This window comes from Curcuma longa, chromosome 15 (genome assembly GCF_044706935.1).
Source record: "Curcuma longa cultivar G26 ecotype Majalengka, Jawa Barat chromosome 15, ITB_CL_G26_1.1, whole genome shotgun sequence".
Taxonomy (NCBI): Eukaryota; Viridiplantae; Streptophyta; class Magnoliopsida; order Zingiberales; family Zingiberaceae; genus Curcuma; species Curcuma longa.
In genome coordinates this window covers 1,130,906-1,154,906 of record NC_133875.1, presented here as the reverse complement: position 1 = coordinate 1,154,906, position 24,001 = coordinate 1,130,906, and the positions used below count along the sequence as shown (strand labels likewise).

The following is a 24,001-nucleotide window of genomic DNA, read 5'->3' as shown; positions in this document are numbered from 1 at the left end:
CCATTAATTTTACTATCTTGTCAACTTAACTTTATGACAAATAAAATTAATAGTTGGTTTATCTTTAGCCACACAAAATAATAGCAGTGACTCCGATGGGGAGGATACTATTATATGTGTTCTAAGTATTCACCATTACTTGACACTAAGGTAATTATTTAGGATTGTGTCCCTTCAAATGGAGAAGATCACACGCTCTTAAATAATTTTCTATAGTCATCCATAAAGGAAGTTTGTGTTGGGATGTATACCAGAATCCTAGTAATGTAAAAAAACATTCTAAAATAAGAATCACATTTAGTCAATATTTGCAAGTGTCCGATTAATCTATATTGTAGATAAACATGGTGTGTGGAGTCACACACAGAAGACCATGTTATCAGTTCCTTATAGATTATAAACAGTGTTCACAACCAAGATGGATTGGACAAACCATTGGATTGGTTGTAGTGTAATTTGGTCTTAGTCTGTCTTGACTATAGAATTACACTAGTACACTAAGTGTGTATTGAACAAGACCATCTGAGGATTGTTCGATTTATACTGACTATATAATCGAACTAAACCTCTGTTACTATAGATGTACATGCTCTTAATCCCGATATAATAACAAACACATGTGCTTAGTATATACTTCTTTAATTCATCAAAGGGTGAGATTTAGATCGATAGATCAATAGGCCCGATGAGTTGGGAAGTAGTATTATGTACATGGTGTGTTGTTGATTATAGAAGGAAACTGTGTCCTATAATCTAGGCTGATGATGTCCCCTTGAGGAGCTCATAAGGATTATCATGTAAACCCTGCAGGTGGACCTTGTCCGCATGATAATAAGGTTGAGTGGTACTACTCTTGGATTAGAAGTTGATTAAATTCGAGTTGTCAGTAACTCATTTAATTGACGGACATACGATATCTTAAACACAGGGAGACTAATGTACTTATAGTAAGAAGGAGCCCATATTATAATATGGGATTGGTGCGGTAGTGCAATAATAACTCTCTAGTGGAATGAGTTATTATTGATAGACTTAAGCTGTATGTTCGGTGAAGAACATGGGAAGCTTAAGCCTATCAGGAGACCAAAACCAATTCCTCCTCTAGGTCCCTGCTGTAGCCTCTGGGAATCCTCAAGTCCACCTTGGAAGAATTCGTGAAGAAACCAGGCATTCGAACCCATACAAGGCTGTGTAATCGATCAGCTGATCGATTACACACCTTGGTAATCGATCAGCTGATCGATTACCAAAGTTCTCATTACGAAGGCAGGTAATCGATCAGGTGATCGATTACCAGCCTGGTAATCGATCACCTGATCGATTACCAGTGTTAATGAGAAAAAGTAGCGATGTTTAATCGATTGTTTGATCGATTAAACACCTCGGTTCGAATTGGAAACTTCCGAAATCTTGCCAAAATCTCCGAATTGATTGATCTAAATCATACCATGTTTACGATTCAATCATACCATGTTTATGGCTCAAATTATACCATATTTATGGGATGACTAGGCTATAAAAGAAGGGGGTTGCCAAGGGTTGAAGAACACACGAGATATATCTCTTGGTGGCCGAGACTCTCTCGGCAGCCAACCCCTTCTTCTTCTTCTTCTTCTTTCTCCAGACAAAGAGAAGGAAGGAAAGCTTGATTAGCCATCGGAGTGGAGAATTCTGGTGGAGAAATTCTCGAAGGATCGTTGCCCACACAACGTTCGAGAAGAGGAGAGGAATACAGCAGAAGATCAAGAGGTCTTCGGGTACAAACTTCATAAGGTATAATTTAATGTTTCCGCATAAGTTAAATTATTCCTTTTATATTGGATCCTGTAAACCAAACACAAGAGCCCAATGATCTAAATGAGTCGATCAAACTTCGTTTGATCGACTATGAGGGCAACTTGAGATCGTTTCCGGGAAAATTTTTGTTCTGTAAGAATCTACCGGAATGGTTTTTCAAGACTTTCCCATCAGTTATTTGGATTTGAGTAATTTTAATTATGTATGCATATTAATTATTCCAAAAATTGATTTTCAGGCCATGGTGAGGCACATCGGCCTTCTTGCCTCGCCACGGCCTGGAAACCAATTTTTGGTTATTCAAAAGTCCAACAACGTTATTTTTTTATTGTTATTTTTTTGAAAAAAAAAATAAGATTTAGGTGGTTTGTGATGGGTTATTGATGACTTTTGAGTGGAAATATTTAATGAACCAATTAAGTTTTTGTTTTGATTCGGTTCAATTTAGTTTGGTTCAAGTAAGATAAAAAATAGTTTTTTATTTTGCTTTGGGTTTGCAATGGATAAAAGGACATTTTAGGAAATGGTACATGATTTGAAAACTTTTAAAATCTGAGCATACTTTTTGGTAAATTTTCCTGTTCAAAATTGACCATTTTAAGTTTGTTTTTGGAGGATAGTTGAACAATTTTTCGTCAAAAGTTTTGACCATTCTTTTGCCGTGATTTTAAACGTACGGTCTCTTAAGAGACCAAGGAAGGACTACAATATTATCTTTGTCAAAATGATCATCAAGTAGAAGTTTGAACGAGTGAAAATGATTATAACACTATCCATTAACGTATATGACTTTCAATATCACTCAATTTTAATAAAAAGTAAAATTTATCATCTCAGCGGTCTCACACGGTTGGTCTCATGATCATCTATGAGGAGGTAAATCGAGAAGCTGCAGTTGGTTACGATGAAGAAGAGTATTACCTCGCTTTACCGAGATTCGACTCTTGCCCATTTCAACAATTCTGTTCCGTTATAACCAACTCAACTATGTCCCGAAGGTTTCAATATCACTCAAGAGTCTAGAATTGGCTAGAATTAGACGTCTTCATTAAAGAGAAATGGATAGGACTATAACAGAATTATTCATGAATAAGTTTAGTGTTAGGATAAATAGAACCCATTTTAAGTTCGTTCAATAGTAAAATAATATATAAAATAAATAAATTTGAATACTGATAACCTTAGTTTGTTAATATTTATAAACAAAGTTAATGAATATTTATTTATTCATTTAAGTAAAATTTATTTATATATTTATTTCTTAATTTTAATTAATTCAAATACATAAAATTTATAAATTTTTATAATCTAAAATTATGCATGATATATTAAAAATGAAAAATAATATAAGTTTCATGAATTAAATAAAAATTTCACTAATTTACAAGGGCAACAAAGTTGTTAGTTGAGCTTGATGAGTTTTTTAATAAATAAGTTTAAACGAGTTCGATAAGTAAATAAATAAATTTGAACACATCTGAGCATGGTTCAATTTAGCTAAGTTTTGTCAAAAGAGACAATAAATCTTTCATAATCAGTTTGACATTTCTTTTATTGCGATTTAATATGTATGGAGTCCGGGAGGACTACAATATGATCTTTGTCAAAATAATCATCAAGTAGAAGCTTGGACGAGTGAAAATGACTTTAACAATGCTCTACATAGAGGAAGAATTCGCATGGGGTGTATTTTAGAAATTACAAAGTGTGGGGAGTATTTTAGAAAACAGACAAATCTAAAAGTGAGATTTTGATCTAAAAGTGAATTTTTTAATAAATAAGTTTAAACAAGTTCGATAAGTAATAAATAAATATGAACACATCTGAGCATGGTTCAGTTTAACTAGGTTTTGTCAAAAGAGACAATACATCTTTCATAATCAGTTTGACATTTCTTTTATTGCAATTTAATACGTATGGACTCTGGGAGGACTACATAATTATCTTTGTCAAAATAATCATCAAGTAGAGGCTTGGACGAGCGAAAATGACTATAACAATGCCCTACACAGGGAAGAATGCCCCCACGGGCGGGGTCAACTGGTCAGGCCATGTATGCTTGCAAGAAGAGGTCGGCGGTTCGAGGGTCATTGGTAGCAATTGCGATAATATCAAAATCTGCCATGTACAAAACCCACGACCAACATGTCCTGGCCAGTCCCGCATTCACCGTGATTTACCTCCTCACAGATGGTCGGGGGGCCGATCGTGTGGGGCCGCTAGGTTGGCGGATTCCAACCTTTTGCAAGAAGAATTGGCATGGGGTGTATTTTAGAAATTACAAAGTGTGGGGAGTATTTTAGAAACCAGACAAATCTAAAAGTGAGTTTTTGGGAAGATTTGCCCACAATCTATAAAAGTCCACCCTCATTAATTTCTTCACGTGTCCATTAAGAATCGGCTGAAATCAGTCATCAAGTCACTGCCATTAATGATGCTCAACCACATTGACTGAGATATTGGACTGACTCCTTCCCTTCCATTGGTCAAAACCCTACAATGTCGTTGACCTTGCCTTGCCTCCCTATCCAAGTGAGAGACTTATAAATTTATGCCCATACATTGATGTAAAATGTGATAATACTCGCGTTAAATGTTCTTCGTTGTCGGTCTCACAGTTAAATAAAAGGAGATAAATCAAGTACTGAACAATCTCCATCACAACCACAAACATGATTCAAATTTTTATTCATTAATACAATTCTACCATTTAGGTACTAACTCGACTACATTTGAGGACTAATTTATACCCATGCATGTAATTGTAAAGAGGAGGAAATCTTTTTGCCACATTAATAATTAATTTTGCTCCTAAAGATAAACATGCATTTATTCATGACATCACATCCTTAATGTTGACTCAACTATAAGTCAATGTCACTCAATTATTAGGTTAGTTGTGAGTTAATTATGAAGAAATTATATCTGTGTAGATTAAGTCAAACAACTTGATTTGAATAATGACAACTTGACTCGACTTGGAGGACCCTAGCTCTGATATCAATACTAGTTCGAATCCATAAACGATAAACGTGGAAAACTAATCTTTTATTTGCTCTTTAATCTCTCTAGAGATTCCTCATATTCTAGTGACTTAAGTCATAACTCGAGCATAAAGATACAATTATGGAATAGAACATTGCATACTACTTGAAACCTATATAGGAGTACATTGAGAGGTTTAAAATGAACATATGTAGCATAAATGCATCTAAATGTGAGTATGTCGTCGTTGTCTCTTGAAAGACTACATGTCTAGTACATGCGAAAGGTGTCCAATTCCATATCCGACCATGAATTTGAAAGGGAGGTGCTATATATCAATATGCTTGGAGGGTCTTTGATGTGAGCAATTCCTAGGATGTTAGAACAAATTCTATATAACCTCTTTCCATTAGTAACATAACATTACAATAGACAAGATTCATCACACACACATTAATCTTAAAACTTTGCTCATGATATTGAATTTGAAAGCCATAGTGTATGAATAGATTTAACCAATTTGAATGATACACTATAATTTTAAATATAATATAATATAAATTTATATATTCATATACTATAATTTTTAAAATTTAAAAACTATGAATAGAACTATAGTATTATAGTATATGGTTATTTATGAGAAAAAAAAATGAGGTGAAAATTTAAGTTCTTACTTGATTTCTATGCTGTACATGTTGATTTCATGCTTGATATAACATGATTGTAGGACATGTATCATAATTGAATAATTGAGTGATTGATGTAGAAATTTCATTATAACTCAAGTGTTTGGTATTGTCTTGATACATACTTGACAGATAATTCGACAATTCAACAAACTCATGGTTTGTGATTTGAACAGACTCATGGTTTGGTTCAATTTATTGAAGTGGGCTAGGCCTTGGTAACAACACTTGGGAGAAAGTCCTCCTGATGGATGAAGAAAGACCTCCTAATTTTTTCCAACCTTGTGAGAAGTTGAACTAGCTCCTAGAAACTAAGAATCAAATCGGGATATGAAGTATAGAATACACAAGGCTTGACCATCTTTAGTTAATAGAGGGAATAAAAGATGGTAGGGGATAGAGGGAGTCTCAAATACTGGAATAGCATGACTATCTTAGAAAGGATGTAGAAGTAATTGAGGGTGAATTGGTTCAAGGTGATGGTGAAGTAAGCAGCAACATTCAGAAATAATTGATGGAGGAAATTGTTATATTTGGGAGGTGTCCTGATACAATCTCTTTAGATATTGTATTTATTTATTAAATAAGTAAAATCACTATTTGAGTATATATTCTCTATGCATTTGATTGAATCTTAAATTCAATTACTGATGTTCACAATACAATGCATAGCATGAGAGAAATTATGATTGGATTACAATTAATAAGTATTTCTACATGTGTAATTATGTACATATTAAAATGTTTCCTAGTCGACAAATTGATGAGATTAAACAACATTAATTGTGTAAGACTAGCATATGTTAGATTCTTTGATTTTATCAAGAAGCCGATCTTCACTGGTTGAAAATATTGGAATGTTGAGAGTTAACATATGGATGCTCGTCAAAAGTAACTAGTTCATTAGAATTGACATACCGTAAGATTTCATGTGGTTCTATAAATATCTATGAAGATCTCAATGTAGCTCGAGTGTAAGTTTCATTTGACTTGAGGTATTCAAATCATTTTGGTCATAGAGACTTATACTTCGACATCTTAAGTAAGTGTCTCTATAAAGGTGTAAATCCAGGATGATTGAGTATAAGTCAAAGTGCCCAAAGGTGTTTGAGTAGCCAATAGATGATTTATTATTATTTTAGTTAAAATACGTATATTCTATGACTGCTTGTCAGGATTGTTACTCGTAAGTCTTTGGCCAAAGCAATAACACGTCAAGAAGATGGTTCTCTTAGACAGTTATTTTGAGTAACCGCAAGACAAGGAATTATAACTTGGGCTAGGTGTGACATAGTTAACCAAGTGGAGACTGACACATAGACCATGTTCTGAACTAAGTGAGTATAAGATTCATGAAAGGAACAGAGGCATGAACAATTGTAGCTGCTGGAGGATTCAGAAGTGGTTCTGGAATTAACTATGATTTTTCAATTAATTGGGGTCATGATGTATTACTAGATGTCACTAATGTTTGATCCATAATTAATGGTTAATTATAGATGTCTAATATAAATCAAGAACCTATAAGGTCACATGCATACGAGTTTCTCTAAGAGACATAAAATAAGTTTGAGAATTAGATTCTCAGATCGAGAGAGATTGAGTCTAGTTGAACTAGACGAACGACAAATATAAAAGATATTATCCTGGAAAGGAAGTGCGGATGGGCCACATCTTTTGAAGACAAAGTGAACCCTCTTTTGTTTAATTATAAACTAAATTGGTTTGATTTTAATTAAATGTGGTTTGATTTTGAACCAACCCGATTTGGTTGTGAACCAAACTTGAGGCTAAAAGATTGGAGTTTGGTTTAACAGATTTCATTAATTTTTCTTAATAAAACTTATCCATTAAACACCTATAAATATAACTCTTATGAAGAGTTATTTACAGAAATTAAAATCCTAATTGTTAGGTTTTAAATCCAACACAAACTCCTCCTCTCCCTAGTCTTGTCGTCGCCCAACACAAGACCCCATCTTGTGTTTACCGCCGCCCCTTCTCCATTGTTTTACTTAAGTCTAATTAAAGATATCTCTCCGCCATCCAATGTTTTTGAATTATTTATTTAGCCATCCTATCCCTTGATTTCGTTTCCAATGGTGGGGATTGCGTTGAAGTTTATTTAAGCGGGTCGCTTATCTCTTTCTTCTTCACTTTATAGTAAAAATCCTAACCTACCAAAAGTGATGCATCTAACTTGACTCGAGTCCAGTCAGTCGAACTTCATCTCCTTCGACTAGACTAGTTCGGGAGGCTTATTTTCCGGTAGACTTATTTGGTGCTTACGTGGATAGCATATAGATAGAGGGTTTAAAAGAATGGGGCAAGTTTAAGGTCGACCTCCTATCCTAATTTCGGCAAGCTCCCTACATCATGTGCCGACCTCATGACTCGATCTCGGCATGCTTCCTGCATCATGTGCCGACGTCATGCCTCGGTATTGGCATGCTTCTTACATCTGTTAGTGAGAGCCCTAGAGCCAATCATATGATGATTGTTGTATGGACTCATTGTATCATATTTCTATATATTTATAAAGGCATTTCTTTATGGTTATTATACTTACTTGTATTGGTGCCAAATAACTAAGTATAATAGCGTCCTTGAGTAGATAGTTCATATCTATATCAATCGATTGGTTGAATCGATAGTGAGATGATATAGAGAACACTACTCTTAATGATTCCTAGTCAAGTATTAACATTCAGGGACAATGTTAATGCGATGAGACTAGCATGTAGGTCAACACGATGACTTGATCTCACAAGTCATGGATATGAGATATCAAGTTGACACATGGGTATGCATTGGAGAATGTATACTGAATGACCCGCCATGAGAAAGTATCATGGATCGTTATATGAGTGTCATATACTTTCTCATGTGGCTATTAGTATGACTATTAGTCCTTGGACCTGAAGTCACCATGGTTCCCAACATAAGGAGTTGTGTACTTTGGCTTCGTCAAACGTCACCCGTAAATGGGTGGACTATAAAGGCGATTACTGGGTATGTAACAAATTATGTGGAGGGATGTGAGTGATGTAGATGGGATCTATCCCTCCTATATGACGGGAGTGATATCATAGTTCTTGATAGAGTGAGACCACTAAGTGCATGGCCATGCCCAAATGAGTCAATATGAGATATTGAGCTCATTTGATTAGAGTGAGTCTACTTGGAGTTCAAGACATAGATTGATTAGAGGATGACACGGTCTATGCCTCGGTTTGATCAATCATGATATCAAGGATAGAAGGACATGGTCACATATTGTGAGAGTCACAATTAGTAGTCACTATGGTGATGTTGGATCTCAACATTCTTGTAACTTGGGTAGCAATGATGTGTTGCTAGATACCGCTCATTGTTTATGTTTCTAAATTGGTTTAGAAGCATTGCCAACGTTACAAGAACCTATAGGGTCACACACAAAGGGCAATTAGATGGAGATTAGGTTCATATGATGAACCAAGAGGATTAGATTCATGTGATGAATCAAATTGGATTAAGTGTAATCCAAATTAGACTAATTGAGTTGATTTGATCAACCTTGGGAGATTAGAAGTCAAGTTTGACTTGACTTGAGAAGGAAGATTTAATGGTCAAGTTTGACTTGACTTTATGCCACCTCATGGTCAAGTTTGACTTGACTTTATGCCATGTCATGGTCAAGTTTGACTTGACTTTATGCCATGTCATGGTCAAGTTTGACTTGACTTTATGACACCTCATGGTCAAGCTTGACTTGACCAAATGACTTCTTGGTGATGTGGCATAAGTGATGGCCAATGATGGTGCTCCACATCATCAAGCATGCCACCTCATGGGAGTTACCAAAGGGTTGTAACTCATGGCATTAAAGGAGGATTTGTAACCCCCCTCCCCATTGAAGTGGTCGGCCACAATTCAAGAGGAAATAGGCTAATTGATTTTTTTTATTCAAGCCTATTGAAGTCTTCTTCTTCCTCTAGCTCTCTTCTCCCTCTCCCTCTCCTCTCTTGGCCGAAACCTCAAGTGGGTGCTAGCACACTCAAGAGGTTTTCTTCTCCATCCGTTTGTCCGTGTGGATACGTGTAGAGGGGTGTACGTTTGACGCCCTCGAGATCCGACGATCGCAAGGACGAGCGGGATACGCGAAGGGCACGCTTCGAGGGTATAAATTCTCTTCATGTAGATGTATGAGTAGATGAGCATGTATAAGTTTTTATTTTATTTCTTTGCACGGATCCGTGGCATGGGTTTCCGGGGTTTCCGCAACGCAAAAAGTGGTTTTTGCGGCCCGAAAAACCCAACACGAAGCTCATGCCTCGGCTTTGGCGCGCTTCCTGCATCATGTGCCGACCTCATGCCTCGGTCTTGGCACGCTTTCTGCATCATGTGCCGACCTCATGCCTCGGTCTCGACATACTTCCTGCATCATGTGTCGACCTCATGCCTCGGTCTCGGCACGTTGCCTGCATCATGTGCTGAGCTCATGTCTCGGTCTTGGCACGCTTCTTGCATCATGCGTCGACCTCATGCCTCAGTCTCGGTACGTTTCCTGCATCATGTGACGACCTTAGGACTCGGTCTTGGTACGCTTCCCACATCATGTGCCGACCTCATGCCTCGGTCTCGACACATTTCTTGCATCATGTGCCGACCTCATGCCTCGGTCTTAGCACGCCCCTTGCATCATGTGTCGATCTCATGACTTGATCTCGGCACGTTTCTTGCATTAGAGGTCAACCTCTGATGTGTGATTCTCATCTGAAGGCATGGTCTGCCCGCTTAATTCGAGGAGTCCAGAGCCATTTCTCCCGAAAAGGCAGGAGCATATTATATATATATATATATATATATATATCTTTCTAAAGGCGAACAAGTATATCACAATATTTTCTAAGAGGATGCTAATATTTCAGAGTTCAACTACTATAAAAACGTAACACATGCCCATGGGTACAAGGATGCACACATCTATCCTAATTTCCCTAAGTCATTAAACTCCTTCCTCACGCCGAACCCTAACTTAAGTGTTGAAGTGGCTTGTCGGGATCCACCCTCGGCTCCACTCTAACTTTCTTTATGAGTGTTTTGCAAGTTACGTCTTCTCTCCTTGCCACTTCATCTCTCATCTCAGGAACGTGCACGTCGGCAATCCTTGAACCGGTGTTGGAACCATCCACGGTGTACTGGCTAGAACAATGGACAAGAATGATTCCAAGTCCTAATATGGATAAGTATTCACCTTAAATGGAGGCGCAATAAATTGAAAGAGTTCCAAGAAGAAATTGTTGTTAATTCTACCATTGAGGCAGAATTTATTGTTGCTTCAAAAGCAGCAAAGGAAGCAGTTTGGATCAAGAAGTTCATCACTGAATTTAATGTGGTTCCGAGTATTATTGAAGCAATACCAGTTTACTGCGACAACAATAGCACTATTGCTCAGGCGAAGGAACCAAGGTCTCATCAACATCCAAACATGTGTTTCGCTGTTATCACTTGATCATGGAGATCATTGGTAGGAAAGAAATACAAATTGAAAAAATTTCTACCAAAAGGAATCTAGCAAATCCCTTAATGAAGCCTCTACCTCAAAGCAAGTTTGAGAGTCATGTAGAGTCTTATGGTATTGGATACCATGGCAATTGACATTAGACCAAGTGGAAGTATGTTATATTTGAGAGGTGTCTTAAAACAATCACATTAGATATTGTATTATTTATTGGATGAATAAAATCACTATTTGAGTATACATTCTCTATGTATTTGATTTGATCTTAAACTCAATTACTGATGTCCACACTACAATGATAGCATTAGAGAAATTATGATTGGATCATAATTAGTGGGTATTTCTACATGTGTAATTATGTACATATTAAAATATTCCCTAGTTGATGAATTAAAGAGATTGGACATCATCAATTCTATGAGACTAACATATGTTAGACTCATTGATTTTACTAAGCAGTCGATCTTCACTGGTTGGGAATATTGGGATGTTGAGAGTTAACATATGGATGCTGGTTAAAGGTAACTAGTTCATCGGAAGTGACTTCCATGAGATTTCATGTGGTTCTATAAATGTATATGAAGATCTCATTGCAGCTCAAGTGTAAGTTTCCTTTAATTTGAAGTATTCAAGTCATCTTAGTCATGGAGACATACTTTGACATTTTAACCAAGCGTCTCTACGGAGGTATAGACTCGAGATGATTGGGTATAAGCCGAAGTGCTTGAAGGTGTTTGAGTGGCTAACAGAGGATTCACCACTCCTTTAATTAGGAGACGTATACCCTATAGTCACTTGTCAGGATTGTTACTCGTAAGTATTTGGCTAAAGCAATAACACGTCAAGAGGATGGTCCTCTTTGACAATTATTTTGAGTAACTTGAATCCTCAGGACATGGAACTACAGATTGGGCTAGGTGTGACATAGTCAGCCTAGTAAAAATTAACACATAGACCATATCTTGAACTAAGCGGGTATAAGATGCGTTAAAGGAACAGAGACACAAATAACTATAGCTGTTGAAGGGTTTAGAAGTGATTCTGGAATTAATTATGATTTTTTGATTAATTAGGGGTCATGATGTACTACTAGGTGTCACTTATGATCGATCTATAATTATTGATTAATTATGAATGACCAATATAAACCAAGAACCTATAAGGTCACATGAACTACGAGTTTCTCTAAAAGATATAAAACGAGTTTGAAAATTAAATTCTTAGATCGAGAAAGATTGAGTCTAGTTGGACTAGACGAACGACAAATATGAAAGATATTATGCTAAAAAGAAGCATGGATGGGCCACATCTTTTGAAGTGGGCACTTTTTTGTTTAATTATACTTAAATTGGTTTGGTTTTAATTAAAGGTGATTTGGTTGTGAACCAAACTTGAGGCTAAAAGATTGGAGTTTAGTTTAACGGATTCTGTTAATTGTTTTTAACAAAATTTATTTGTTAAACACCTATAAATATAACTCTTATAAAGATTTATTTATAGATATTGAAACCCTAATTGTTTGGTTTTAATCCAACACAAACTCCTCCTCTCCCTAGCCTTGCCGCCGACCAACACAAGACCCCATCTTGTGTTTGCTGCCAACCCTTCTCCATTGTTGGCTTGTTGTTGCCAACCAAAGAGGCTCTTCTTCCTCTCCTCCAGCCAAGGATCTCTTCTAGGATCAGCAACCTCCCAAGGGCCATCCATTCCAAAGCCAAAGGAGGCTATAAGCGGCTGTGGAAGTAAGAAACACGAGGAGAAGCAACGATTGCTTCTCCACCTAAAGGTATCACTTCTTCCTTTCGATTTGATTTTTGATTCAAGGTTGTTGCCACTAGAACATCTACATCATATAGGTTCACTGCCCCTTCTTAGCAACTAACCATACAACCTTCGAACGGTGGCCTGCTCCCCTCCGTTCAATCTGATTGGTATCGCCGGATTGCTTCGAGCTGTCGGATACGGAATCGAACCGTAGGTCCTCTCTTGAATCGCTTGTCTTCCCCTTCGACTAGTATCAAAGCGGAGACATGACACATGACTTAGAGAAGTCATCTCGAAGAGTAGAGGCAACCTTGCTCAAGGTTGCTAGTTGATGTCGTTTCCGCTCCGTGTCATTCAAAAGGTATAAAATTGTTTATGTCTTATTTATGATTATGTTTGTATGCGTGTGTTTCCTTGGATGAGTTTTTACGTAGTTAGTGATAAAATTATTTATTACGCTTCCGTTGTCATGATTTGTGAAACCCAACAGAAATAGAGGTCACCCTCGAATTGACCAACAAAGAAATCTAGGAATCATTTTAGTGGTTGATAGTTAGAGGATTTTGGGATAATGATTTTTTTTGGCACAATCATCCTCTAGTTAAGGTTGACTAAGCTCGAGTTGACTTGAGTTGGGTCACGCTTGACGAAACATTGGCAGTTGAAAGTCAAACATGGAGTTGGCATGAGGCAAAAAGTCTCATCAGATCAAAATTGATCGGATGTCAGACAAAGATAAAGTCTTGACAGGTCAAGATTGATCGGATGTTAGATAACTATAAAGTCCTGACAGATCAAGGTTGACTGGATGTTAGACAATGGAAAATCTCGGTAGGTAAGATTAATTGAATGATGAGCAAAGAAAGTATTGATAGGTTGAGGTTAATCGGATACTAGGCAAGATGAGAATTCAATGTTGGTAAGGCTAAAATATAAGTATTAGTCGATTATAGGGTGTATCGATCGACTGATGGATTCCATACCTCAAAATTGAGATTTGAGATATTTCTAGGGTTTTGCTATAGTAACTATGCTACAGTACTACGCTACAATAATTGTGAATAGTAATCTACTATAGTATTAGTCGACTGATAAGTTTGGTCAATTGACTGTTCATGTTACTGTAACAAATAGAGACTTAAAAAATCAATTTGACCATAATCAATCTACTAATGGATTTAATCAGTTGGCTAATAGCAGTGTAACAACAAACAGAAGAAAATCGATCTGATTGATGGCATAAGTTGATTGATTATGTATACTAGTCGATTGATAGTGGTCAAACTATGTGGAAAGAGATATTTTGTAGATTTAAATGGTCGAATTTGACATGACAATTGACTAGTGGAAGCTGGTAGTCGATTGATAGGTGGAAATTAGTCCAAGCAACAGCTTATAAAAGAGGGTTTCAAGATGTTTTGAAAGAGCTAATTATTTAGTGGTTGGAGATGAAGTGATACTTTATTTTCCATTACCAAGAGACATTCCAAAGTGACAAAAGAGTATGCAAAGCCAAGATCATTGTGTAAAGCTATTTTAACATTTCATTTGTATTTGTATATTTGTATTGCTTATATTTACTATGAAATCAGGTTGTAAGATGCTTCTTTGCCTCTAGAAGGTATCCGAAGGAGAAGGATAGTGGGATACTCATTAGGACTAGGTCATAGACATAGTCGTCTTGAAAGACAATGAACCAAATAAAATCAAGTGTTTTAGCATTTTGCATTGGCGTTGAGTCTGCTTCAAGTTTCCACTACACAATCTATCAACACAATTGAAGCTATTCACCCCTCTAGCTAACACAAGTCTTAACAAGTGATATCAAAGTGAGGTTGTTCTTCGTCGGACTAACCTTCGGAAGAAGCACAAACTAGAAGTAGGAGATGAAGTTTCAGATTTTGAAGGGGTTAAATAGAGTTTAAAGACAAACTTGGATACGATATTCAAGTTCCACCTCCATTCAATTTGGAGGGTTTTCTCAATGGAAGGCAAGGATGAAAAACTTCCACATGATGGACATAAAAAGATATGGTTCACCTTAACGGAAGGGTTTGACATTCCAACAGATAGCAAAGGGAAACTCTTTGAAAAGAAGAAATAAACCAAAGAGCCAATCCGAAAATCTAAGATAAACGACAAGGCAATCAAAATTGTAGTTAATTTTATTCATAATACTAGTTTGTATAAGATAGGTAAATACAAGGATGCAAGTGAGCTATGGAGCAAGTTGGCCAAGCTCCATGAAAATTCAACCTCAATGCAAAGAGAAGATGAAGCCAAAGAGAGAGACTCTTTGGATTAAGAACATGAGGATTTGGAAGTTGAGAGGTGCTCAACATCTGAGGAGGATACTGAAGAGGCATCTACCTTAAGGATTGAGGGGGAGCGTAGACCATTGGCATCAGAACAAGAAGAACCCTCAACATCCGAAGCTAATGAGGAAGCTTGTACCACCTCTACGAGCAGAGAAAAACTCAATTCATGAAAGTAATGTATACTCAATTTATAAAAATAAAAATCATATATATGCTTTGACGGTAGGGAGAAGGGATATTATAAGAGCAAGTGTTAAAAATTAATCAAGAAAAAGCTCAAATGACACTTAAGGTGAGGGAGAAACTAAAGGAGGACAGAACTTTGATACGAAAGGGTAAAGAGCACATTGTGTGCTTCACATGCAACCAAAATGAACAGTATCAAAATTAATGTCCAAATGGGAAGCTTCAAGGAAAAGATAAGAGAGGAAGCTCAAACTTAGGGGGAACTTCAAAGGTATTATTTCATAATTCAGATATCCTATATCATGAAAATAAACATTCTAGAAATAAGCTCTATAATTTTAGTGCTTATTGTCATGATAGTAGAAAACATGATAATTCTAAAGACAATTTAGGTCATATCTATTGGTGCAATCGACCTCAAGTCAAGGTTGATCAGGTTGTCTAAGCTCATTTTAACTTGAGTAGAATTTTAATATTTGATAGATATATTAGTTAGATGTCAAATGGTTAGTTGATGTTTGATCGAAGAAGAGTCAAGAAGGTCAAGGTTGATAGGATACTAAACGGTAGAGAAGTTAAAGTGGATCGCAGTTGACCAGACACTTGGCATGTAAAAGAAAGTCCAAGTGGGTCATAGATGACTGAATACTTGACATGAGATGAAAAATCCAAGTAGATTATGAAGGACAGGACACTTGACAAGAGATGGAAAGTCCAAGTAGGTTACGATTAATCAGACACTTGATGATTGAAAGTCTAATAAAAAGTTGGCATGATGAGAAATCTGAGTAGGTCACCGTTAAATAGACACTTAGTGATCAGAGATGACACAAGTATAAGTGGGTCGTGAAGGACCGAACACTTGATACGAACGAATGCCAAGGTCGTGGCAGGTCAAGGTTAATAGCATATGATGTAATTGGAAGTTGCAATAGATTAGGGGTGAGAAAAAATTCGGTTAAATCGAATAAACCGACCGAATTAAAAAATTTAGTTCGATTATTTCAGAATTTTAGTTATTTTTTCTAAAAAAATTGATTAATTCGGTTTGATTTCGATTTTAAAATTTATTATTCGGTTAAACCGAATAAACTGAATTAATCAAACTAGAAAAATAATTTATAAATTTTAAGTAAATAAATTTATAAATCCCTAATTAATTAGTAAAATTTTTATAATATTTAAAAAATTTAGTTAATTCGGTCGAAAATCAAATTAACCGATAAAATATCAGTTCGATTTTTATTAGAAAATTTGATCAATTTGGTTGGTTCGAAAAAATAGGTTATTCTGTTTTTGATTAATTCGGTTCGATTTTAACCGAATACTCAGCCCTACAATAGATCACGGATAACTAGATATTGAGCAGAAGAAGTTTTAGTAGGTTAAGGTCAACCAGATATCAGCCAACATGAGAATTTAGCCTTAAAAAGGCTGAAATAGGGTTAGCAATCGATTTCTAGGAAGTAGTAATCGATTGGTAAATCCTAAACCCTTAAAAGGGATTTGTTGCTTGAGCAATCAATTGTTATTAAGCAATTGATTAGTGCAATCGATTGGTAGACCATTGCTAGTGAACAGAAGGCTTCCAAATCGATTGACCAGTTTAACTAGGAGTAACAATTGATTGGTATAACTCACCAATCAATTAGTCAAGTAAAAATAAGCCATTCTACAGGTTTAAATGATCGAATCCAATGTGATAATCAATTGGTGATGGTAAGCAATTGATTACTTGGCTGAAATCAACCCAAATGAAACCTTACAAAAAAGTTTTGAGGTAAATCAAAGGTCTAATTCTTGGAGGTTTGAGGATAAAGTATGGTGCATTTCCAGACTAACAAGATTCATTCTATAATGATAAAAGAGCAAGTAAAGCCAAGATCATTATATAAAGTTGTTTTCACTTTTCATTTGTATTTGTATACTTGTATTGCTTGTATTTGTTGTACAATTGATTGTAGGAGGCTTCTTCACCTCCAAAAGATATTCGAGAAGGAGAAGGATAGAGCAGGACTAGGCATTGAATGTAGCCACCTTGGGAGGCAGTGAACCAAGTAAAATCGATCTTGTTAGCATGTTGTATTGGGAGTTGAGTTTGTATCGAGTTTCTGCTCCACATTCAAATGACGAGCATGAAATCAAGATGAATTGATCAAATCCATTCTCCCCCTCTAGCTTGCAAGGTCCTAATAAGTGGTATCAGAGCGAGACTGCTCTTCATTGGACTAACTATCAGAAGAAGCACGAGCTAGAGGAAAGAAGAAGAAGCTAAATTGAGCCCTACAATATCAACAAGTCAAAGGACTAATCATCAAAGGAGCTCAACTTCAAATGGATCCTTGAGATGGATTTGGATATGATACTTGAGTACCTCAACTTTTGGATTAAGAGGGGTTTCTTCGATGGAAGGAAAGGATGGAAAATTTCCCTATGATGGATATAGAGCAATGGTTTATTCTAATGGAAGGATTTCAGGCTCCTAAAGACAAAAAGTAAAAACTTCTTCGGAAGAGCAAATGGACCAAGGTGCAAGTCAAGAGATCCGAGGCTCATGATAAGGTAATCAAGATTTTGGTTAATTTGATTCCTAATTATAGTTTGTGTAAGATAGGTAAATATAAGGATGAAAGTGAGCTATGGAGCAAGTTGGCCAAGCTACATGAAGATTTGTTATCGGCACAAAGTGAAGACAAGCTTAAGGAGGGAGATTCATTGACACTAGAGCATGATGACTCAAAAGTTGAGAGGTGTTCAACATCTGATGTGGTAAGTCTTGCCCAGGTCCGACGTGGCGAAGGAGTCAATAGGGGGTCCAACTTGGCTGGTCTAGGGGTCTTTGGTTAACCTCGCCTTGAAGGCCAGGCCCAGATATCCTCCTTATGGCACATCTGGCTTGCCCGCTGGGCCCGGCTTGCCCAAATTAGGCAAAATCTTACTGACCAGCATAGTCCATCCTATCTGGCTCAGTCTAATCACTCAACCTCCCCAAACTACCCGGACTAATCGGTTAAGGTCCCGTAGGCATTCCCTCCGCTCGGCTAGGTCTCTGCCTAGCTCTTCCCGAAAGCTTTACCTCACAAACATGCCCCAAACTCCCCAGTTTGGTCGGCTCATACATTACAACCCGGACTGCCCGACTGACTCTGCGTATGCATCTCGTTTACCCGGCCAATCCACTGCATGGCATATCCCGAGTACTTTACCTTTTGTATATGCTCTAACTCCTCAGTTCATGCAGCTCTCAGCAAATTACTCGGTTTGCCCGGCTTATCCGTACAAGAGCTCTACGTACCCGGGTAAACCCAGATACATCCGGTCCCAGGTACTTTGCCTCATTCCTATATTGGCGCTCCGTGGCGCCCCGTTCTCCCGGGTCATCCCAGCTACGTACAACCTGTCCCGGACAATCTCACCCCGCTCCGGCGTCATTCTGGCTCAAGCTCAAGTCTTCCAGTTAACAGATACGAACTACAGACAACCAACCATACAAATCATCATACAGAGACAGGATGACGACTGCGCCCCCATAATCCACCTCGATAATGTTGCCTGCTTTCCCTCCATAGCTAAACGACAAAAGTAACATAGGATCGCATGGCAGTTACGGGGCACATCGCCCCTGTCCTCTAGGCGCCTCCCTATTGGCACAGACGGCGGTGAAACACAGATCTTGTCTCCCTAGCTACGGCCATAGCCTGTCATGTGGGCCGGAGGAATGTTCTATTCACAGGTATATCAACTCCTACAGAGGTATGACTCAGGGGATCGAACTTTTACACACAACTACTACTATTCTTCTTCTTGTTCTCATCTTCATCGGAAACTGACTTGAGCGTCGGAGTGGCCTGCCGGGACTCCCCGGCACCCTCTAACCCCTTCGCTTGTGTTAATCCTTCCAGGTTTCCATCCTTCGAGAGCCCCACAAAAGGTTAAGGTGACATTCTCTTGATTGGTGGATTGACCGTCTACGGTATTTGGCCGGAACAAAATTGGCGTCGTCTGTGGGAACTCTGAGCTGAACGTAACGATGGTCAACACCAGACGCACCACCAATAATTGTGAGCCCGTGGAGGAGCGACTTCCGGAGGGACTCGTCGCCATATCTCGCGAAGCTCTGCGAGGGATGATCTAAGATGTAGTCGACTCCGTACATCGACGTGCTCAAATGCAACCCCCTTCTGCACTAGCAACCAACATCCCGTTGGGGACCCAAAGGGCTTCCCGGTGGAGGAAGTCCTGCTGCCCATGGGATCCACCAACAGAGGGGAAGGCCCATCGGAGGCCGATTCACACGGTCCTCATGTTGGTATGGAGCGGCATGACGATCGTAAAGGCAATGCTCCTATGCTTTCTATGAAGGAGAAGAAGACTCCTTTCTCCAAAGAAATTCTGGAGCAAGAACTGCCTCGTCATTTTAGCCTGCCCCAGGTCGGAGAATACAATGGGTCTACTGATCCGGAAGATCACCTCGGTCGCTTCGAAAATGCGTTGCTACTCCACCAGTACGCCGATGGAGTGACTTGCCGTCTCTTCCTCAACACTTTAGCTGGATCAGCGCAACGGTGGTTTTCAAGACTACCGCCTTCCTCCATCCACTCCTTCGAGGAGTTCAAGGAAATTTTCTTGCACCAGTTCTCTAGCTCCAGAAGATATTAAAAGACCCCTCTCACTCTTTTTTCCATGAAACAAAAACCCAAGGAAACCCTGCGGGAATACTTGCTTCGCTTCAATAAAGCCGTATGGGAGGTACCCTCTACCCCCTCTGATATTCTGACTAGTGCCCTGACTCAGGGGCTACAGGACAGAGACTTCTTTTCGCTCCCTTGTGAAAAAGCCTCCGCCTAATTATCCCAAGCTCCTCGATCGTGCTTCCAAGTACATTCACTTGGAAGAAACTCAACTCGCTAGCCGAAGTGACACCAGCCCTGCCCCTACAACTGATCGACGACCAGCTCCTGCACCTCCTCGTCGGGACGCCCCCTCGAGGCCTCTCCAACATCCCCCGCCCCGACGCGAGGAGCGCATCGTACAGGCGGTGGATACTTTTCCTCTCCTAGCCGAGTACAGGAACCCTGCTGGGAATGGCCATCCAACTCGTTTCTACGTCTTCCACCAGTACACCGCCCACAACACGCAGGAATGTCAATAGCTGGTCGAGGAAATCAATCGAGTTATCGCGGACTGGCAGCACACCAGGGCGAACCCTCCCCCATGGGGAAATCGCTTTGCAAGCAACTACGGCGGGAGTCCGGACCCCAGGCCTGAGCCCCGAGAAGAACAGAGGCCAGCCCCTGTCGGTGATCGATACCCGGCCCAGAACGACCAACGACATGAGCGCACGCCGCCGCCAGCACCGCATCTTGAGGAACGCTAAGACCCCCAGGACCCCCTAGACAACATACCTCACCGAGGCACCATCAACATGATTGCCGGAGGCTCCACCGATGGGGATTCCAATCGAGCTCGTAAGGCTCACGCACGTCGGTTGGAGTCTTACGGCATAGGCTCTGGCTCCGCCCCAGCGCCAGGCCCGTCCATCTCCTTTGGGCCTCAAGATCTGGAGGGAGTATCACACTCCCTCACGATGACGCGTTGGTCGTTAGTGCCACCATTGCTAACTACGACGTGTCCTGTATTTTTGTTGATATTGGAAGCTCGGTCAACGTCCTCTATAAGGACGCCTTCAACCGCATGCAAATCGGCACGGAATAGCTGCTACCCATGGCAACTTCTCTTTTTGGATTTTCTGAACACGAAGTCCAGCCCTTTGGGCAAGTCCAGCTGCCCGCCCTTGTCTCTTGGAGAGGAGCCCCTGAGGAGAACTCGTATGATGCTCTTCACCGTCGTGGGCGCTCCCTCCGCCTACAACGTCATCCTGGGCAGACCAGCCCTTAGTTCTTTTGAGGCGGTCATCTCCACATATCACCAAATAATCAAATTTCCTGTTCATAATTAGGTAAGCTCGGTCCGAGGAGATCAAGGTGTGGCTCGGAGGTGCTACATCGACATGGTCCAAACTGACCTCCGAGCCGTGAAGAGGAAGCCATCAGTCGAAGTGCACGCTATCCAAGAAGAAGATCCTGCTCGGCCCCTTCTCGAGAAGGTCAGTGTACAGATTGTCCCTGAGCACCCAGAGCGGGTTACACAGATAGCAGCGGATTTACCCTCCGAGCTGAGGGAACAGTTGGTCAGCTGCCTGACCAAGAATCAGAACATCTTCGCCTGGACTGCCTCGGAGATCACCAGTGTCGCCCCCACCATCATGGACCACCGGCTTAACATCCTCCCAGGCACCCGACCTGTTCGGCAAAAGTGGCGGTACTTCTCCACCGAGCAGGACAAGATCATCAGGGAAGAAATCAACAAGCTGCGTTTGGCCGGTCAAATTAGGGAGGTCCAGTTCCCCACTTGGCTGGCCAACGTCGTCCTCGTACCCAAGCCCGGAGGCAAGTGGCGCGTGTGTGTTGACTTCCGGGACCTCAATAAGGCTTGCCCAAAGGACTGCTACCCTCTTCCCCGGATTGACCAGCTAGTGGACTCCACATCCGTATATGAGCTCATCTGCATGATGGATGCCTATCAGGGCTACCATCAAATCCCTTTGGCCCTGGAAGATCAAGAGAAGGTCAGCTTCGTAACCTCTGATGGTACCTTCTGTTATACTGTTATGCCCTTCGGGCTGAAGAACGCAGGGGCTACTTATCAACGACTCATGGACCGAGTCTTTCAACATCAATTTGGATGCAACGTTGAAGTCTATGTGGATGATATACTGATCAAATCGAAGAAAGTCGAACAGCTTACGGAAGACATGGAGGAAATCTTTGGCACTTTGCGGCAATATGACCTCAAGCTCAACCCAAACAAATGTCCGTTTGGCGTAAAAGGTGGCTGCTTCTTGAGCTATATCGTCACTGAACGAGGAATTGAAGCCAATCCAGCGAAGGTTCGAGCACTCCAAGACATGGCCTCTCCCCGGAACGTCAGAGAAGTGCAGAAGCTGGTGGGGAAGATTACATTGCTGTCGCGCTTCATCTCGCACTCGGCGGAGAGAAGCTTGCCCTTCTTCAAGGTGCTGCGCTGGGCCACCCGTTTCTCCTGGGACGAGAAGTGCGAACAAGCCTTCACGGAACTGAAATAGTATCTGGTTGACCTACCTGTGCTGGCTAAGCCGGACACGCATGAGCCTCTATGGGTATATTTGTCTGCCTCCGTAGAGGCCTTGGGGACTGTATTGGTCAAGCAGGAAGACCAAGTACAACATTCTGTGTATTTTGCTAGTCATATATTAAAGGATGCTCAACTTCGTTACTCCTCCCTGGAAAAGCTGGCGCTGGCCCTCACCTTGATGGCCCGTAAGCTCCGGTCGTACTTTCTATCTCATCCCATCATCGTGCTTACCAACAGCAACCTAGGCCGAGTCCTCCTGAATCCGGATCTCTCGGGATGCCTCATCAAATAGACAACAGAGTTCAGTGAGTACGACATTCAGTATCAGCTCAGAACAGCCATCAAAGCACAAGCTCTGGCGGATTTCCTAACAGAAGTGACGGGTCAAGATTCAGATGGGGTGTGGAAAATCTACGTGGACGACTCTTCTACCAAAGAGGGCAGCGGAGTGGGGGTTAAGCTGAACTCTCCTCTCGGCGATACCTTACAGCTCACCGTTAAATTACAAATTCGAGCCATCAACAATGAAGCCGAGTACGAAGCTATCCTAGCCGGGCTGCAAGTGACCCGACACTTGGGAGCTACGCGAGTCATCATTCATTCCGACTCCCAACTGGTGGACCAACAAATCAAGGGTACTTTCGAGATCCGAAATGAGCGCTTGAAGCGCTATGCTGAAGCTGTGGGCAAACTGAAGGCTGAGTTCCAGGAAGTCGTAGTGCAAAAGGTTCCCCGCGCAGACAACCAAAGAGCAGACTACTTAGCCAAATTGGCTAGTTCACTCTCCACCTGGGAAGTTGAAGGACCAACAGTTCGCGAACTGCTTATATCGCAGATCGACCAGGTAGCCCATGCCGACGAACCGACAGATTGGAGGACTCCCCTTATCAAATTTCTGAAGCAAGACGTCCTACCCGAGAATCCAGAGCAAGCCAAAGTAGTCAGACGTAGAGCGGCTTGGTTCGTCCTGATCGTGGAAGCACTATACAAGCGAGCTTTCTCCAGGCCACTGCTAAAATGCCTCGGATCAGACGAAGCCGATTACGTCCTGCGGGAGATACATCAAGGATGCTGCGGCAATCATACCGGAGGACGAACGCTGGTCCGCAAGACGTTACTGGCCGGGTACTTTTGGCCAACCATGCAATAGGATTCAGCTCACTTAGTCCGCTCTTGTCTCAGTTGTCAGAAACATCAAGCCTTATCCCACCAGCCGGCCGAGCCCCTAAAGACTTCCAACATCTCCTCTCCCTTCGATCAATGGGGAATGGATATCGTAGGTCCCTTCCCTGTTGGTCCCGGACAAAAGAAGTTCTTGCTGGTTGCTATAGATTACTTCTCAAAATGGGTAGAGGCGGAGCCTTGACCAACATCACCGAGAAAAACATCCTCAAATTCCTATGGCAAAACATAGTCTGCCGCTTCGGCATACCCTGCAGGCTCGTTTCTGATAATGGCCGACAGTTCCAGGGGTGGAAATTCCAAGAGTGGTGCAAGGGCCTGAGCATTCAGCAGGCGTTCACTTCTGTATACTATCCTTAGGGCAACGGGCATGGTTTGCTTCTCAGCTCCTCAGCTTTCAGAAC

At 40.4% G+C, this 24,001-nt stretch overlaps 1 protein-coding gene across 1 annotated transcript; it reads left to right on the top strand.

Moving 5' to 3' along the window:
* Positions 1 to 21,252: 21,252 nt before the first annotated feature.
* On the top strand, positions 21,253 to 23,957 carry LOC141846475 (uncharacterized). Its single transcript, XM_074734518.1, has 4 exons — positions 21,253 to 22,385; positions 22,527 to 22,600; positions 22,715 to 23,540; positions 23,768 to 23,957. The coding sequence occupies exons 1-4, from the start codon at positions 21,253 to 21,255 to the stop codon at positions 23,955 to 23,957; spliced, it is 2,223 nt and encodes a 740-aa protein (XP_074590619.1).
* Positions 23,958 to 24,001: the final 44 nt, after the last annotated feature.

Bases quoted from the DNA above. Each gene is read 5' to 3' on its own strand.
- LOC141846475 (XM_074734518.1), top strand. From the start codon at position 21,253: ATGGTCCAAACTGACCTCCGAGCCGTGAAGAGGAAGCCATCAGTCGAA. The intron at 22,601-22,714 runs GTAAGCTCCGGT...AATAGACAACAG, and splicing joins GGCCCTCACCTTGATGGCCC to AGTTCAGTGAGTACGACATT. The intron at 23,541-23,767 runs GTACTTTTGGCC...CAAAATGGGTAG, and splicing joins CGCAAGACGTTACTGGCCGG to AGGCGGAGCCTTGACCAACA.